The following is a 16,064-nucleotide window of genomic DNA, read 5'->3' as shown; positions in this document are numbered from 1 at the left end:
CACTCCCCATTTATGCCTTTTAAAGTCTCAATGATTTAAAAGACTTCACTTTCTAAGCTCACAAGAAAAGGGGGTGAGGGAAATTGGTATCAAAAAAATAAAGCTCCAGGGGGCAGCAGGAATGGGGTAAGAAAAAAACTGACAAAACTAGATACTTTATATCAATCTGGCTTTTTTCTCATTGTCAAAATAAGAAAGATTCAAGTAAATAATGAAAAACAACCAAGATAAAAATATTAACACTATTTAAGAACATTACTATATTCATATTCATCAAAAACTCAATTACATCAGCAAAATGGTACAAAAGTTATCTTTTCTTAAAATTAATATCCATATCGCTCAATTATACGAACAGGTATTAAAACCAGACACTACATGTATTACAGCAGAATTTTCTTTTAAAAAATGGATACTCTGAAAAATAAATAATTCTTGAAAGCATATTCATCAAATGAATCACGTGGAAAGTTCTCAAGATTCAAATGAACTAGAAGAAAAACATGAGTGATATTATTAGGTAAAGTGGTAAGATGTTTATTTGAATGCTTTAATATCATTTTTTGGTCATATCTATCCCTCTATTTTAATGACACACTTCTTATTTTCCAAGCATCTAGCCAAATAATGGACCACTTTAATCCATTCAAATGTTTTTCCATGGTAAAGAAAAAAAAAGTAATACATGCTAGTAGAATAAATCTAACATAGAATAATATGAAAATGTGAGTAATCTCTTTAACCCTATTTCCTTAAAGTAAACATTATTAACAGTTTGAGATGTGTCCTTTCAGATTCTTAAATGTACTTCTATATGCCTACACTTTATAAATAACTACATGTATATACACGCTTTAACTGAACTATACATTGATAACAGCTCAAATTTGCTGAGTGGAGCAGAAAGTTTTCTGAACTCTTTATATGTATATGACTATTTAACAAAATGTTGATCCTCACTTTCAACAAAGAAATCTGAGGCACAAAGAAATTAAATAACTTGCTAAGGTTAAACTTCTGCCAAATGGTTGCCCTTTTACTTAACAATCTATCACAGACATTTCCTCTCATCAAACCATGTGGTTATGCCTCATGCTTTAACTGACTGCATGGTATCCCACTGTATAGAGAGACCATGATTTAATTAACCTCTCTCCCACCATGAAAATTTAGGTTACGTCTCAATACTGTGATGAACATCTGTATGCATATACAGTTGTATGTTGCAAAGTAACAAAGTAGACAGTTTCTTTATTTCCTTGGTTTATAATTTAGGCAGATGTCTAAAATCAGAAATGATGGCAAAGCAGCATACAAATCTGTAACTGCCATATAGAAATAAAGAGGAGCTACAAATTAGAAAGGAACATACTGCAATTTCTGAAAAGAGGGCTTCTTTAATAAGGTGCTATTGCTTATTTGGCTATTTATTAGAGGTCAATTACTGTGCTAAGTACCTTACAGCTCATAGAAATTATCCCTACAACAACCATACATAAAGTCTGTACTTTTACTGCAGCTATTTTATAGACGAGAAAAACCAGTGAGATTTATACCCAGATACTATTTCCAAAGGTATGCTTCTATCTCCTTTGCTAAACAGCATCTTCTATAATTAAAGAATTTTAGTGATTAATAGCTGCTGCGCTATGCTCTTTCATAAGCTTTAACTAATTATATATTCTATAAAAATATTCCTTTGAACAAAGCATGCTGGCTTACATTAAACATGAAGGAAAAATTCTAGGCTAATCATGTATTTCTTTCTACAGCTATTAGCTAATGATCTGTCATACTCATTTCTTCACTCAACTAGCATTTACTAAAAGCTTAAAGAGGTCTGTGGTACTCTGGACTACCACTATAAAAGCAAAATTTTCATCCCTCTTCATGTCATCATTTTAGCAAACAGAGTATATTACATTTGAATTCTTACCTTTTTCATCTCATCCTCAAATGCTTTTTCCAAATACTTATATCTCCTGATGAGTTTGTTGAAGACCTAAACATAAAAGAAACCAGTCACTATTATGTAAACAATTTTAAAAGGCAAACTCACCTCAACTACACGGGTCTACACTAATAAAAACATGTAGTTAAACATTCTCCTACTGTGATATGAGAACTACAAGCATTTCAAAAGAGTTATTATGACCTGGGGGATAAAACAGGACCAAAATGCACATAGAAAAAAAACAAATCCATTTGAGAATATAATTGTTGAGAAAACAAAAATGACTTTGATGAAAATAAAATGAATATAATTTTAAAACTGTGTGACACAGAGATGGAAAATACTAATACCTGAAACAAAGGGGATTACAGATATAATCACTGAGCTACATGATGGGAGGAGATCAGAGTTCAGGGGAGATTATGCTTCAGGTGAAAATAAACATGATTTCAGCAGATGAGCAATAAAGACTACTGGCCCCCACAATCCAGTTAGAATTCTCAAGCAGGATTTCCAAGTGTGTCAGTGGAATCCTGGACTGTTTTCTAAAGAGGAATGATGTCTGTTATGAACCGAATGTCTGTGTTCCTCCTAAATTCATACATTGAGGCCCTGCCCCCAAAGTAACTCTAACCTCTGAGCTCTAATGCCTGATGATCTGAGGTAGAGCTAATGTAACAGTAATAAAGTGCACAATAAATGTGATGCACTTGAATCATCCCTTTCCCTAATAGGCTGCTTGTCCTTTTCTTCTTGACTTACAGTTCTTTATTTAATCTGTATATAAATCCTTTATAGGCTTTATGTATTACAAATATCTCCTTGCCTCTTTCTTTTGAACAGCTACCTGATAGTTTATTAATATGAATTACCAAGGTCTACTTAATTAGTAGCCTGTGGATCAACTTATGGATTTTCATCCTTTGATGTTTTAGTTTTGAAGGATAGTGCTAAACTACTCTCCCTAAAGCCGGGACCAACTTATATTCCAACAGAAATTATGATTCCTCACGTCTCTTACGGATGAAAGGTAAAAACACTCTATCTTCCTGAAGTTTTAATGATCACTGTCTGAACCTTAACTTTTCTTGAATCCTATTTAAAGGTTTCCCTTTCAGCACAACCACCCCTCAGTGACAGGCTCCACCTGAGCATAGTTTCGGATGGTTTCATGATCTTCATTTGCTGAAAACACACAGTGGTTGGTCATCTTAGTCTTGTCACCATCATCTATGCGTGTTCCTCCAGGGGCTAATAAGAGAATGGTTAATAACCATTAGCACAACATTGAAATCAGATGAGCGTGCGTAGAAGAGATCAATTCTTGCACATCTAGGAAAACAGTAGAAGTAGGTATCACATAAACGTTTATAGAATGATGCACACGTGTACAGAGTATTTTAAGAAGATTATCACCTTAATAAAATTTTGTTCAAGTGATTGTGTTTATTACAAAGGGCTAGTTAAACCTTATGAATAAATTGCATCAAAATAGACTCTTGAAGGAGTTAACTTTTCTAAAAACTAATTTAATTGTAAAAGATGTTTGTATGGTTTGATTTGTGTTTTGGCTCTGCTGTGTAGCATGCAGGATCTTAGTTTTCTAAGCAGGGACTGAACCCATGCCCCCTGCATTGGAAGCAGAGTCCTGAACACTAGACCGCCCTTGTTTATACTTCTATCATAATGCAAAATGGTTATTCGAATGTGTATTCCTACCATAGGGTATGAGCTTGTTGATCTATGTACTTGACTTCACTGTACCCTAGAAGTCTGGTTCTTGCCAAAGTGTATCCTTAACCATGATAGCTAAACAATAACATTTATTAATTTGATTATTCTCAAAGTAGTTCCTGATGTTTCCCACATCAGAACATGGCTCACTTTTCAGGTTTGCTAATAATATTTTGCTGGACTCCAGTTCACCAACACTAGTACTACCCAGACCTGGCTTTTATAGTAGATCTTCATGGTTTCCACTTCAGTAGGTATCAAGAATGTTTCCTCCTCATTAACCCAGTTATCCAGTGTTGATCAGTATACACTCTGACCCTTTGTCATTTATATTTGATTACCCAGCAGTTGCATTGGCTAGGAAAGAGTGTATTTTATTGTTGCTCATCTTTGCCCCTATACCCTAAACAGTGTTATGGAGGAAATGGACAAATAAATGGATTAAAACAAAGAATGCCTTTTTTCTACCACTCAACTTTCCTCATTCAAAGGGCTTCCCAGGTGGCACAATGGTAAAGAGCCCGCCTGCCAATGCAGGAGACCCAGGTTCAATCCCTGGGTTGAGAAGATCCCCTGGAAAAGGAAATTGCAACCCACTCCAGTATTCCTGCTTGGGAAATCCCATGGACAGAGGAGCCTGGCAAGCTACAGTCCATGGGGTTGGAGACACCCATGCACACATGCTCTGTCAAAGGCTCTGCCTATAAGCTTCAATGGTGGCCATTACCAACATTGGTTGATTAGAAGACCAGAGTCCAAACACTAGGTAGTTTTGTTTTCTGATTTTACTTCATCAGAATTAGGGTGGAAATTTGAGCAAGTCAAATTAGGTTAATAACTACTATACACTCAAATATTTGTTGAGTAGATATTTATACAGGCCATATTTTAGTGTTTTGATTTGAGCCATATTTCAGATCTTTGGATGAGATGAGCTACAAATAGCCAATTGTTTCTTATAGTTTTGTAAGTAAACTTGTTGTTAGAAAAGTCAGCTCCTTCAGGAGTTTGTTCTCATGCAATTAATTTATGCACAATTCAATTAGCCCTTTATAATGAATACAATCACCTGGAACAAATTTTTTTTGGGGGGAGGGGAACAAAATTTTATTAAGAGGATAATCTTCTAAAAACTCTGGACTAATGATTCCTATCTGATAGAAGTTACATAACTGAAAAGTCTGATTTGGAAACTACAGTCTTTCAAGAGGTAAAATTTTAAAACTGCATTCTCTTACAAAACAAAATATTTGTTACACATTAATAATATTGCTACACCTTGCTTTTTTCCCCCCTGATAGTGGGACCAAGTATTAACTGCCATTTCTAAAAATTTTGAGAAATTTTCTGTTTTTCTCAAAGTAGAAGCAGAAGAAAAGCAAAGTGTTTCTTGCATCTACTCTTCAACGTGTACAACTGAAAAGCCAAGATAACTATAGTCTCAAGAATAGTAGTGGAAGGTAAATATTTTTGTGGATGTGATGAAAATTCTTACATACTAAATCAGCAAACAAAATGTTTATATAAAAAGAACACACCTGGCTAACTAGTTTCATTACATCATAGGTCTGGCCTCGGTAGATATCTGGGGTTATACTAACTGTGCTCATACTAAACACTTTGTCCTAGGCTCTTTTGGATGTGTGAATGTGGCGTGAAAACCTGAATTCTTTTTTTCAAACATATGGGGTTTATTAGGAAAAAAGCCTAACAGTGGAAAGGGGGAAAGACTGAGAAAGAGTGCTCAATGTGTGTGTCTGTAAAATGAAGGTGGTGGTGAAGGAATCTACCCTTGAGCTCTGAGTTCTATGAGTAAGAGAGAGGCAAGATGCTACAGACCTTGTGATCCTGGTATAGGCTGCAGGTATAAATTTGCTGATCATCATCACGGAGATGGTAAATGAAGTCTTGAGATAACCAATGCAAAGCATATAACTTGGAACATACGTGAGGTGGCAGATATGGAAACCTATGAGCCCTATGAGAAGTGGTACTAAGAGAGAGAGTAGGGAGTCTAAATGGTCTATGGAAGGAAAGAAAGGAAAACCCTTTAAGGATGATCAAAGGGTCAACAGTGCTGCCAGGAAGGTACTAAGAACTGAAAAGTGTGCCCCAAACTGACAGGTGAAGTCATTCGTGACTTTGACAAGAACCCAAACTGACCGAAAATTATCCTTGCATACAATTTACCAGTGTATCAGTAAAGGTCTATAATAGTTAAGGAAATTGAAAAAGCCAATAATCACAACAGGAAGGTTCAATCTCACTCTTAATTATGGTTTTCATTCTTTTCAGAATCGTTTAAGGTAACACTTATTATAGTAAGAAAAACAACAACATACTACAGGGTAAATACAAAACAGCAGAGAGAGTTATTGTGTTTGTAAAATATCATCCCATCCTCAAAAGTTTATGCATTTAGGTAAAGAAACCTGTAGAAAATAATTAATCAAATATTAACAATAGTTATCTCTGGGTATTGGCATTTGAGCACACTTCAGTTCAGTTCAGTCACTCAGTCATATCCGACTCTTTGCAACCCCATGGACTGCAGCACACCAGGCCTCCCTGTCCATCACCAACTCCTGGAGTTTACTCAAAGTCATGTCCGTTGAGTCAGTGATGCCATTCAACCATCTCATCCTCTGTCGTCCCCTTCTCCTTCTGCCTTCAATCTTTCCCAGCATCAGGGTCTTTTCAAATGAGTCAACTCTTTGCATCAGGTGGCCAAAGTATTGGAGTTTCAGCTTTCACATCAGTCCTTCCAATGAATACCTAAGACTGATCTCCTTTAGGACGGACTGGTTGGATTTCCTTGCAGTCCAAGGGACTCTCAAGAGTCTTCTCTAACACCACAGTTCAAAAGCAACAATTCTTTGGCGCTCAGATTTTTTTATAGTTCAACTCTCACATCCATACACAACTACTGGAAAAACCATAGCCTTGACTAGACGGAACTTTGTTGACAAAGTAATGTCTCTGCTTTTTAATATACTGTCTAGGTTGGTCATAGCTTTCTTTCCAAAGAGTAATTGTCTTTTAATTTCATGGCTGCAATCACCATCTGCAGTGATTATACTTGTTTTAAAACATCTACTTCTGCTTCATTGACTATACTAAAGCCTTTGACGGTGTGGATAACAAAATGTGGAAAATTCTTACAAAGAGATGGGAATATCAGACCACCTTCTCTGTCTCCTGAGAAACCTGTATGTAGGCCAAGAAGCAACAGTTAGAACTGGTCATGGAATAATAGACTGGTTCCAAATTGGGAAAGGAATACATCAAGGCTGTACATTGTCACCCCATTTATTTAACTTACATGCAGAGTATATCATGCAAAATGCTGGACTGGATGAAGCATAAGCTGGAATCAAGAAAAATTGGGAAAAATATGAATAACCTCAGAAGTGCAAATGATACCACTCTAATGGCAGAAAGTGAAGAGGAACTAAAGAATCTCTTGATGAGAATGAAAGAGGAGAGTGAAAAAGCTGGTTTGAAACTCAACATTAACAAAACTAAGACTATGACATCAGGTCCCATCACTTCATCATTTCATGGTAAACAGATAAGGAAAAACTAGCAGATTTTATTTGCTTGGGCTCCAAAATCATTGCTAACGGTCACTGTAGCCATGAAATTAAAAGACACTTGCTCCTTGGAAGGAAAGCTATGACAAACCTTTGTCGGCAAAGTGACGCCTCTGCTTTTTAATGACAAACGTAGACAGTGTATTAAAAAGCAAAGGTGTCATGGAATATTACTCAGCCATTAAAAAGAATTCATTTGAATCAGTTCTAATGAGATGGATGAAACTGGAGCCCATTATACAGAGTGAAGTAAGCCAGAAAGATAAAGAACATTACAGCATACTAACACATATATATGGAATTTAGAAAGATGGTAATGATAACCCTATATGCAAAACAGAAAAAGAGACACAGATGTACAGAACAGACTTTTGGACTCTGTGGGAGAAGGTGAGGCTGGGATGTTTCGAAAGAACAGCATGTATATTATCTATGGTGAAACAGATCACCAGCCCAGGTGGGATGCATGAGTCAAGTGCTCGGGCCTGGTGGGCTGGGAGGACCCAGAGGAGTCGGGTGGAGAGGGAGGTGGGAGGGGGGATCGGGATGGGGAATACGTGTAACTCCATGGCTGATTCATGTCAATGTATGACAAAACCCACTGAAATGTTGTGAAGTAATTAGCTTCGAACTAATAACAATAAATGAAAAAAATAAATAAATAAAAAGCAAAGGTGTCACTTTGCCAACATAGGTCTGTCTAGTCAAAGCCATGGTTTTTCCAGTAGTCATGTATGGATGTGAGAACTGGAACACAAAGGAGGCTAAGCGCTGAAGAACTGATGCTTTCGAATTGTGGGGCTAGAGAAGGCTCTTGAGAGTTCCTTGGACTGCAAGGATATCAAACCAGTCAATCCTAAAAGAAATTAATCCTGAATATTCACTGGAAGGACTGATTCTGAAGCTGAAGCTTCAATACTTTGGCCACCTGATGGGAAGAACTCGCTCATTTGAAAAGACCCTGATGCTGGCAAAGACTGAAGGCAGAAGGAGAAGGGGATTGACAGAGGATGAGATGGTTGGATGGCATCACCGACTCAATGGACATGAGTTTGAGTAAACTCTGGGAGATAATAAAGGACAGGAAGCCTGGTATGCTGTAGTCCACAGGGTTGCAAAAGTTAGCCACATGACTTAGTGGCTGAGCAACAATAGCAATTTCTGAGTATTGGGAGCACAGGACAAAGAGCTTTTATAAATGGACTTGAATTACCTACAGTGATAATGAGATTGTCATAAACAGTAGCAATAGAAATAAACTTGGCACACTGAAAACTAGCAGTTCAAATCAAAAGGGAGTCTGGAAGTGAATGGGGCCATGAACAGAATAGACAGATGTAAGAGCTCAGAGTGAAGAATTAAAGGGTGGCTCTACCTAGAAAGGGCTTCTCTGGTGGGTCAGACGGTAAAGAATTCACCTGCAAGGCAGAAGACCTGGGAAGATCCCCCGGAGGAGGGCATTGCAAGCCACTCCAGGATTCTCGCCTGGAGAATCCCCATGGACACAGGAGGCTGGCAGGCTACAGCCCGTGGGGTTGCAAAGAGTCAGACTCAACTGAGTGACGAAGAACAGCACAGCACTGTCTAGAAAGGTGTGTATATACCCTGTCTTCAAGCAGGTTGGCCTAAGCAACGTTTCTCAATGAAAGGCGCTCACAGCACGCTGTGCAGGGCAATTTTTGATTGCACAGAATGATCCTTGCATAGCAGAGTAGGTGGCATACCTGGCCTCCACTCCCAAGTCTTTGTGACAACCAAAACACGTGCATACATTTGCCTATGTCCTCCAGGTAGTTGAAAATCACTGACCTGGGGATCTGACCACTTCCAGTGATTTACGATGACCACAGTAACTAGTTACGAAAACCAAGCTCTAAGAACAACCATGAGAGGAAAAATGGGTGGTTATGATATCTAATAAACATTTAGGTAAACATACCAAGACACTCAAATAGTATTCTGAAACCTTTTCCCCTGATGCCCCTGCTCTGTAAGACATAGTTTTTATTTTGCTTTTTACCTATTTTTAATAATTTCCAAACTTCTATCTTTAATCCTTTTAGTTACATACTCACAATTATGAGGATTTTTAAAAAACTAAATATAAACTATATTTCTTAGACATTTTATTATTGATTGATGAAATGATATTTAGTGAAACACTGGGACTTCTTTTTAAATTTGTTGACCAAGTTAAATCTCACTGCTCATTGTATCAAAAAAAGGGGTGGGTGGGACTAAAAAGAAAGGTGCTATAGCAATTGGGATTTAACTTGCAGGCAGATTTTATTGTCCGAGCCACTAGGTAAGCCCCTTAAATATACTGGAATGATCTAGATAAGTGGTCTCCAACCTTCCTGGCACCAGGAATCGGGTTCATGAACGACAACTGTACCACAGAGTAGGGGTTGAGGACTCCTGATCGAGATGATCCCTGAACTATAATGCAGAAATTACCCCTCCTAAATCCACTCCAGAAACATTCAAAGATTAGGGACACATAGGAAAATTGGCTTTTAGCTACAGACAAGTGGCCAACCGTGTTGTCTGTCAATAAAAGTTCTCTCTTAACCAACAAACATTTCATAGCCACATCAACACCAATCCAAATCATAACCTAGGTAAAATTTTTATAGATTCCCATTTGTATTTTTTTTAAATCAACAATCATACATGTAAAGCTTATAAAGATTCTGTCTCATAAGAAAATATTTCGATAGAATTGAAAGTACATAATACTACAAGATGCTCTAGTATATGGCTTACCGAGCATACTGCCAGCCACCAGGATATCGAAGAGTGTGTCTGCATAGCGACGATAATCTAATCTTGAGCCTGTAGAGTCCAGAAACTTGGCTACAGCTTCAAGGTCATCACCAGCTTCATTAAGCCCTTGGACAAGTGTATCCCTGAAGACTGTGGGTTCGAATTTCTCTTTTTCATCTAAAATAATAGACAATACAATGGTTCTCTTACTTATACATCATATTCCCAAATGCAACCATACATTTCCTTTGCTCACTGGTTTTTATTTGATAGCACAATTACTTAAAAGTTGAAAGACAATTAAGATTTTCTACTAATTTTTCATGTTAAAGCCCTTGTTTAAATATTCATTTAAGCAACTGATTTCTGCTAAATGGGGCCACACTTTAATACATGAAAAAGTTGATGATCAATCATCTGTATCACTCATAGGACAGGCCAATGTAACTATTAACTCTAACTCTCTAATAAAAAAGAAAGGATAACAATCAAAAGCTTAAAAAATTTGTTCTATCCAAGATAGAAAAAGAAAATGACTCAGGGAGAATCACTTAAGAATAAGGGAGAATATAAAAACAAACAAAATAAAGACTGGGAGGGAGGAAATAAAGAGGGGTCAGTGCAGTCAGTTCAGTTCCTCAGTCGTATCTGACTCTTTGCGACCCTATGAATCGCAGCACGCCATAAAGAGGGGTACCTCTTTTTAAAATTTTTTAATTGAGATATAATTGATATATAATAATAATGATTTGATATCTGTACATATTGCAAAATGATCACCATTAAGTCTAGTTAACATTCATCACCATACATAAGTCATAAATTCTGTCTTGTAATGAGAACTTTTAAGATCTTACTTCAAGTATGCAACACAGTATTATCAATTGTAGTTATCAGGCTGTACTGACATCCTCATCACTTATTCTACAGTTGGAAGTGTGTTCTTTTTGAATACTGCCTTCACCCACTGGCCCTCCTCTCCACACCCTCTCCTTTTGCAACCATCAATCTGTTATCTATGAGCTTTTTTGTTGTTTTTATTGTAAAGATTTCACATATGAGATCATATAGAATTTGTCTTTCTTATTTCACTTAACATAATTCCCTCCAGATCCATGCATGTTGTCACAAACAACAGGATTTCCTTCTCTTTATTGCTGAGTAATGAAAACTTAGGTTGTCTCTATATCTTAGCTATTATAAACAATGCTTCAGTGAACACTGGGGTGAATGTATCTTTTTGAGTTAGTGTTTTCATTTTCTTCAGATAAATACCCAGAAGTGGAATTGCTGAGTCATATGTAGTTCTATTTTTAATTTTTTTTTATTTTTAATTTTTTAAAGGAACCTCGATACTGTTTTCTATAGTGGCTGCACAAATTTACACTCCCACCAAGGGTGTTCAAAGGTTCTCCTTTAACCACATCCTCACCAACACCTGTTACTTCCTAGAGGGATATTTCTTTTAACAAAATAAATTATTCCAGAATATTTAAATATTTAATAAATATCTGAGCTATATGTTTATAAATCCAGCTTCAGAGAAAACGTTGTCAACCCTCCTGGTTGCATGACCCCTTAAAAACCTTCAAAAGTACTAAAGATTCCAAAGAACTCTTGTGTTTATGTTTAACATGCTATATTTATGTTTAACTCTTGTGTTTATGTTTAACATCCAAGGAAACTTATTTTATAGAAATAAAATAAAAAATATTTATCACATGAAAGATATTAGTGAGAAGAGAGGCACTGTTTTACACTTTCACTTTTCTTTAAAAGTCTGGAGTGACGGCAGATAAACAAATTCTCAAATGTGCTGCGTGCAACTTGTTGCAATATCGCACATCCTGAAACCACTGTTAAACTCCTGAGAGAATGTGTGAAAGGGGCAAATATTATGTCGGTATTTTATTATGAAAACAGTTTCAATTTTGTAGATGCCCTGAAGTATTTCAGAGGATTTAAGGATACAGATACTATGTACCTTTCTCTCCTCAGCACACTCTAGAGAGACTTCTTTGTAGAAGGTCACTTTGGAGGAAACTCTTGAACAAAGGAAGGATCACTTGAAAAAAAGTGAAGATAAACTAGATACCAATGAGGAGTTAAAAAAAAAAAAAAAGACTAGATAAGACAAAGGATCTAACATTCAGTTCAAAGAATTTCACCATTTCCCCCTTACAAAGACTGAGTCTGCATATGGGGAAAAGGGGCAAAGGATGACATCCCCCCAAAATATTCTATCATAAATGTTTTTAGAGAGAGAAGTAGATATTGCAACCGGCTTTTTTTTTTTTTTCCTTTAAGGGAAGAAAGAGGAGAAGAGAATGCTATAGAATAAAGAAACATTTCATGAATAAAAAAGAGTTCTTAGAAATGAAAAATATGATAGAAAAACTTAAGAACTCAATTGAAGAGTTAAAAGAGAAAGCAGAGAGTATCTCTTAGAAACTGAGAGAAAAGTCAAAGACCTACGTAAAAGGAGTGTAAAGATAAGAAAAAGAGCAGACTAGTCAAATGTCCAAAGAAGTGAATAAAAAGATAATTTTCTTAAAAAGGGAAGGATTTTAAACTTTAAAGAAATTTCAGGTTTAAAGGAGAGGTGAGTTTCCCAATGAACCAGCACAAGGTCTGAAACTGGATCCACAACGTGCATTCATCACTGTGAGACTTCAGAATAAAGCAACTCTCTGAAGTCTTGGGGCAAAAAACCCAAATCACATACAAGCTATCAAGAAACAGAACAGCATTGAATTGCCCAACAGAAATACCAGAAACCAGAAGATATTCCTTCAAAATTCCAAGGAAAAATAATTTTCAACCCAGAATTCCAGTGTTTGGTCACTCTATTATTTAAACATAGTTCAGCGGAATTCAGTTGCTTAGGCAAGTCTGACTCTTTGCGAGCCCATGGACTGCAGCACGCCAGGCTTCCCTATCCGTCATTAACTCCTGGAGCCTGCTCAAACTCATGCCGGTAGAGATGGTGATGTCATCCAACTCTCATTCTCTGTCTTCCCCTTCTCTTCCTGCCTTCAGTCTTTCCCAGCATCAGGGTCTTTTCCAGTGAGTCAGTTCTTCGCATCAGGTGGCCAAAGTATTGGAGCTTCAGCTTCAGCATCAGTCCTTCCAATGAATATTCAGGACTGATTTCCTTTAGGATTGACGAGTTTGATCTCCTTGCAGTTCAAGGGACTCTCAAGACTCTTCTTCAACACCACAGTTCAAAAGCATCCATTCTTTGGTACTCAGCTTTCTTTATAGTCTAACTCTCACATCCATACATGACTACTGAAAAAACCATAGCTTTGACTAGACGGACCTTTGTTGGCAAAGTAATGTCTCTGCTTTTTAATATGCTGTCTAGGTTGGTCATAACTTTTCTTCCAAGGAGCAAGGGTCTTTTAATTTCATGGCTGCAGTCACCATCTGCAGTGATTTTGCAGCCCAAGAAAATAAAGTCTGTCACAGTTTCCATTGTTTCCCCATCTATTTGCCATGAAGTGATGGGACTGGACACCATGATCTTTACTTTGTGAATGCTGAGTTTTAAGCCAGATTTTTCACTTTCTTCTTTCACTTTCATCAGGAGGCTCTTTTAGCTCCTCTTGCTTTCTGCCATTAGAGTGGTATCATCTGCATATCTGAGGTTATTGGTATTTCTCCCACCAATCTTGATCCCAGCTTGTGCTTCATCCAGGCTGGCATTTTGCATGATGTACTCTGCATATAAGTTAAATAAGCAGGGTGACAATATACAGCCTTGACGTACTCCTTTCCCAATTTGGAAGCAGTCTGTTGTTCCATGTCCAGTTCTAACTGTTGCTTCTAGATCTACATACAGGTTTCTCACGAGGCAGGTCAGGTGGTCTGGCATTCCCATCTCTTGAAGAATTTCCCACAGTTTGTTACGACCTATACAGTCAAAGGCTTTGGCATAGTCAATAAAGCAGAAGTAGATGTTTTCTGGAACTCTCTTGCTTTTTCCATGATCCAATGGATATTAGCAAATTGATCTCTGGTTCCTCTGCCTTTTCTAAATCCAGTTGAACATCTGGAAGTTCTCAGTTCACGTACTGTTGAAGCCTCATTTGTAGAATTTTGAGCATTACTTTGCTAGCACGTGAGATGAGTGCAATTGTGTGATAGTTTGAACATTCTTTGTCATTGCTATTCTTTGGGATTGGAATGAAAATGGACCTTTTCCAGTCCTGTGGCCACTGCTGAGTTTTCCAAATTTGTTGGCATATTGAGAGCAGTACTTTAACAGCATCATCTTCTATGATTTGAAATAGCTCAGCTGAAATTCCATCATCTCCACTAGCTTTGTTCCTAGTCATGCTTCCTAAGGCTCATTTGACTTCATACTCCAGGATGTCTGGCTCTAGGTGAGAGATCACACCATTGTGGTTATCTGTATCATTAAAATCTTTTTTTTTCCTTTATTTTTATTAGTTGAAGGCTAATTACTTTACAATATTGTAGTGGGTTTTGTCATACATTGACTTGAATCAGCCACGGATTTACATGTATTCCCCATCCCGATCCCCCTTCCCACCTCCCTCCCCATCCCATCCCTCTGGGTCTTCCCAGCCCACCAGGCCCGAGCACTTGTCTCATGCATCCAACCTGGGCTGGAGATCTGTTTCACCCTAGATAATATATAGGTTTCGATGCTGTTCTCTCGAAACATCCCACCCTCGCCTTCTCCCACAGAGTCCAAAAGTCTATTCTGCATATCTGTGTCTCTTTTTCTGTTTTGCATATAGGGTTATCATTACCATCTTTCTAAATTCCATATATATGTGTTAGTATGCTGTAATGGTCTTTATCTTTCTGGCTTACTTCACTCTGTATAATGGGCTCCAGTTTCATCCATCTCATTAGAACTGATTCAAATGAATTCTTTTTAATGGCTGAGTAATATTCCATGGTGTATATGAACCACAGCTTCCTTATCCATTCGTCTGCTGATGGGCATCTAGGCTGTTTCCATGTCCTGGCTATTATAAACAGTGCTGCGATGAACATTGGGGTGCACGTGTCTCTTTCAGATCTGGATTCCTCAGTGTGTATGCCCAGCAGTGGGATTGCTGGGTCATATGGCAGTTCTATATCCAGTTTTTAAAGAAATCTCCACACTGTTCTCCATAGTGGCTGTACTAGTTTGCATTCCCACCAACAGCGTAAGAGGGTTTCCTTTTCTCCACACCCTCTCCAGCATTTATGCTTGTAGACTTTTGGATAGCAGCCATCCTGACTGGCGTGTAATGGTACCTCATTGTGGTTTTGATTTGCATTTCTCTGATAATGAGTGACGTTGAGCATCTTTTCATGTGTTTGTTAGCCATCTGTATGTCTTCTTTGGAGAAATGTCTATTTAGTTCCTTGGCCCATTTTTTGATTGGGTCATTTATTTTTCTGGAATTGAGCTGCAGGAGTTGCTTGTATATTTTTGAGATTAATCCTTTGTCTGTTGTTTCATTTGCTATTATTTTCTCCTAGAGAACATAGGCAAAACACTCTCTGACATGAATCACAGCAGAATCCTCTATGACCCACCTCCCAGAATATTGGAAATAAAAGCAAAAATAAACAAATCAGACCTAATGAAACTTAAAAGTTTTTGCACAACAAAGGAAACTATAAGCAAGGTGAAAAGACAGCCCTCAGATTGGGAGAAAATAATAAAATCTTTTTTGTATAGTTCTTCTGTGTATTCTTGCCACCTTTTGAGTTGGACTATAAAGAAAGCTGAGTGCCAAAGAAGTGATGCTTTTGAACTATGGTGTTAGAGAAGACTCTTGAGAGTCCCTTGGACTGCAAGGAGATCCAACCAGTCCATCCTAAAGGAGATCAGTCTTGGGTGTTCGTTGGAAGGACTTGTGTTGAAGGTGAAACTCTAATACTCTGGCTACCTGATGCAAAGAGCTGACTCATTTGAAAAGACCCTGATGCTGGCAAACATTGAGGGCAGCAGGAGAAGGGGACAACAGAGGATGAGATGGTTGGATGGC

General features: G+C 37.5%; 1 protein-coding gene across 1 annotated transcript in view; it reads right to left on the bottom strand.

Moving 5' to 3' along the window:
- The window catches only part of BZW2 (basic leucine zipper and W2 domains 2), a 57,820-nt gene that overhangs the window by 18,193 nt on the left and 23,563 nt on the right, over positions 1-16,064 (bottom strand). The window contains exons 3-5 of the mRNA XM_065939055.1: positions 10,048-10,224; positions 3,102-3,205; positions 1,937-2,002 (exon numbers count right to left, since the gene is read on the bottom strand). Of these exons, the coding sequence (XP_065795127.1) occupies positions 1,937-2,002; positions 3,102-3,205; positions 10,048-10,224 (347 nt within the window). The remainder of the gene's footprint in view (positions 1-1,936; positions 2,003-3,101; positions 3,206-10,047; positions 10,225-16,064) is intronic.

The sequence above is a fragment of the Muntiacus reevesi genome, chromosome 6 (assembly GCF_963930625.1).
Source record: "Muntiacus reevesi chromosome 6, mMunRee1.1, whole genome shotgun sequence".
Lineage (NCBI taxonomy): Eukaryota > Metazoa > Chordata > Mammalia > Artiodactyla > Cervidae > Muntiacus > Muntiacus reevesi.
This window is presented reverse-complemented; position numbering and strand designations above follow the sequence as displayed.